At 42.6% G+C, this 3597-nt stretch overlaps 1 protein-coding gene across 1 annotated transcript in view; it reads left to right on the top strand.

The window, feature by feature from the left end:
• Positions 1-1287: 1287 nt before the first annotated feature.
• The window catches only part of LOC106013227, a gene marked incomplete at its 5' end in the record, with an annotated part of 4893 nt that continues 2583 nt past the window's right edge, over positions 1288-3597 (top strand). The window contains 2 exon segments of the mRNA XM_013088364.1: positions 1288-1403; positions 2123-2275. Coding sequence (XP_012943818.1) covers positions 1288-1403; positions 2123-2275 — 269 coding nt within the window.

Genomic DNA, 3597 nt, shown 5'->3' with positions numbered 1-3597 from the left:
GCGCATACTTTCTCACTTCCCCTCTACCCATCTTACTCTCTCTCTCCCTCTTTTTCTCTCCCTCCCTCCCCTTCCCCCCTCTCTCTCTCTCTCTCTCTCTCTCTCTCTCTCCCTCTCTCTCTCTCTCTCTTTACCTCTCTCTGTTTCACTCCCACGCTGCCTGCCCTGAGACTGTCTCGAGCTTTCTGGTTGGACTGTGAGGCTAATCCCTGCGTTACATGAACCTTGATGACCTGCTCCATTACCCACGTCACCAGCCTGGCAGTGAAGGGGTTAAACTTTACATTGAGACAATGAATGACTTTACAATTATCGCCAGACATGCACCGAAAGAAAGGGGTGTTAAACCTATACCATGGAACAATGAAAAACTTTACAATGATCCACACACCTGCAGTAAAAGACGTAAACTTTACAATGATGCAATGAATGCCTTTAAATGGTTTGCAGAAATGCACTGAAAGGGGCATTAAACCAATACGATGATACAATGAATGACTTTACAATGATCCCCAGAGCAGCAGTGAAAGCGTTAAACTTATACCCTGATACAGTGGGTAACTTTACCGTGTTTATCAGCCATACACTGAAAGGGTTGTAAAACCTATACAATGATACAATGATCATCAGACATGCAGTGAGAGGGGCGTTAAACCTACCCGATGATACAGTGAATGACGATAAAAGAACCTGAAGAGGTTATACATATAATGCAAGAACCCGCAACAGTGACGTCACACGTGTCAGACATGGGGGCCTTCTTACTCTCATCGATATGGTCGGCGTGTCACCATTTACATGAACAATCTGTGCCCCCAACCCGCTCTCACGAGCTCTAGTGTATTAAACCCTACCCTGTCTCCATGTTTCAGTGCAAGCTTGCAGGTTTCCGCATCCACACGAGTCTCCACACGAGTCTCGAAAAGTACTCACCGTTCTGTTGAGCTGCACATGTCTTGCCCTTGAGGTTCAGCGTCTCAGAGTGGGCTCATGCACATCCCGTTCGTTTACGTGGGGGAACATCACTGCCACGAACTCTAGTATTAAATATAATCTCTTTGTAAGAACATCAGACCTGCGGTGGCGTAGGTAGCCTAGCGGTTGGGGTACAGGACCCGTTATCGTGAGATTGTGTGTTCGGGGATTCGAACCTCAGCTCGGTCCAACGTTGTGTCCCATTTGGCTCAGTCCTTTCGTAGATGGGGGTTAAACTCTGAATTCCAGCCTCCTAAATCACCTAATAGTGTTGATAGGGACGTTAAACCTTACGTCACTATTATTTTTCAGACCTGCGTTGGCCCTAGGCCTCTCTCCTCTGGGTCTTCTGGGTGCTCACCACTACTACATGAACCGCTCCAACTGGGGACTCATCTACACATGCACGCTGGGACTGGCGGGAACAGGTGAGTAGGAGGCGATGCGCAACAAATTTGTTTTTGGATATTATGTTGTTATTGTTGTTGTTGTGGTTGTTGCTGTTGTGTTTTTCTTCTTCTTCTTCTTCTTCTTCTTCTTCTTCTTCTTCTTCTTCTTCTTCTTGTCAGCTTTTCTTGAAGTTAGAAGTTCCTTCTCGGACCTTTCTGTAACCAAACACTCCGTGTCAAGCCATTCTGCTTGCCTGAGTTGTTAAGCTTTTTAGCCAGTTTTCTACGTTCTGTTCCCACCTTTTGTTAGGTCTCCCCCCTGCCTCTCTTGCTTTCTGCCTTTACTTTCAGAAAATGTGTATCGAATGAATCATAGCTATTATATCATACGTGCACCGTTAATGCATTGTCTCGTTGAATACTCCATAATACACATATTTTAATTGAACATTTTTTTTTGTTTCTGGTATAATCCCATACCGAGGTAATTTTTTAGGATGTACTTGACGCACTGAAACATAACGGTTATGATGGGAAAAGATAGAGAGGGATTGGGGGATGGGATGGAGGTGGGGGTAACTCCCCCCCCCCCCCCCTTTTTTCTACTTTATAATAATATTATAGAGTGTAAAGAAGATAGAGCTTGCTGCTGAGTGAGAATACGCACTATACTAAAGCCATCTATTGTTATATATACAACATATAATCTATAATCTAGTATAGTATTATAAATATAGTTGTTATTCCTCCTCTTTCAGGTTGGATCCGTGACTGGTTCCGCATCTACTTCCTAATACAGCGCAGTAATGAAATCATCGCAGGAGAGAGAGACAAGAAAGAGAAGACCCTTGATGACGCTTATATGATCTGGTTCCCTTTTGGAATCCTTGGTGCTCATCATTTCTACTTAGGTGGGCTACTTGGCTCCTGGAGAAAGCAAACGAAGAAACCTTTGTTGTTTTTGATTCAGTTGCTTCAGTTACTGTTATGAGAGCAGAGTTATTGTTTGTTTAGTAAGAGTTTTACGGCGCACACAACTGCAAGGTCATATTATGAGCGTCGAAACACAAGTCGCAACAGTTCACAGCACGTCTTGGTTTTGGAAAATGATCAGATTAAAATGTTAAAAGGTCATGTTAAAATGTCAATCTTAAAATGACAATTGACATAATATTGAAATAATTGTATCTACAATTTCGTGAAAAGTCCGATGGCTTTTATAAAGTCGAGAATTCTGTTGGGTCAACTGCGGAGAATAGATCTTGTAATTTTGTACATTTAAAATACATGGCAGGCCAGGAAGGAGAATGCCCCGAACGCTTTCGTAGTCTTTGCTGCTGGCGTTGTAACAAGGGTTGCTGTTTGCTGTTACTGTTGCTGTTTTTGTTTTTATTGTTGTTGTTGTTGCTGTTATTGTTGTTTTAGCTACTGCTGTTGTTGTTGTTACCGTTTGTGGTAGTGATGGTGGTGGTGGTGGTGGTGAAGGTGGTGGTGGTGGTGGAGTTAAATTCATAAGGTGGACAACTGAATTGAACGTTCACGAATGGGAGGGAGAGGTACATAGATCTAAAACGCTCCCGTTGCTTTTAGTGCTATGGCTTACGTTGCCGTTGTTTTTATTATGAAGCTTATTTTTGTCAACATCTATAACTATAACAGAGACACAATCGTATTTTATCCGTCTCATTTCCAGAAAAAAATCTTTTATGATTTACAAATATTTCAAATTTATGCATATTCATGAAAAAAACATTTGGAAACGGGATTTTAAAGCGATGTGCCTTAATGGGTATGAAAAACAAGCTAACAAACAAACAAACAAACGCCGGTTTAATTTTTTTTCGGGCTGGTGCGTATTGCAGTAATATTCTCAACAGCTTCAGAATTCTAAATTCAAGTGTCGGTCCGCTTTGACACCGGAAGCCCTGCCTTTTAAATGACCTTTCAACGTTGAACAGGGCATTGAACCTATGCATTACAGTATTTTGAGAAAAGGTCAATCTGAAGGTGGAGCGGAGAGGTAAGGGAAAGGTCAAGGTTATAGTCAAGCCACGGCAACCGGGTTGTGGAAAAGCCGATATCTGAACGCTCTGAACGGTTTGCGGTCACTGCGGCACTTCAAGGACCTGTGGAAAATGTTTTAAAAATAATATTCGTGTGTGGAAACGGGGTTTGTGTGTGTGTGTGTGTGTGTGTGTGTGTGTGTGTGTGTGTGTGTGTGTGTGTGTGTGTT

The sequence above is a fragment of the Aplysia californica genome, unplaced genomic scaffold (genome assembly GCF_000002075.1).
Source record: "Aplysia californica isolate F4 #8 unplaced genomic scaffold, AplCal3.0 scaffold00729, whole genome shotgun sequence".
NCBI lineage: Eukaryota > Metazoa > Mollusca > Gastropoda > Aplysiida > Aplysiidae > Aplysia > Aplysia californica.
Note: the sequence above shows the minus strand (reverse complement) of the source record. Positions and strands in the feature narration are given on the sequence as shown.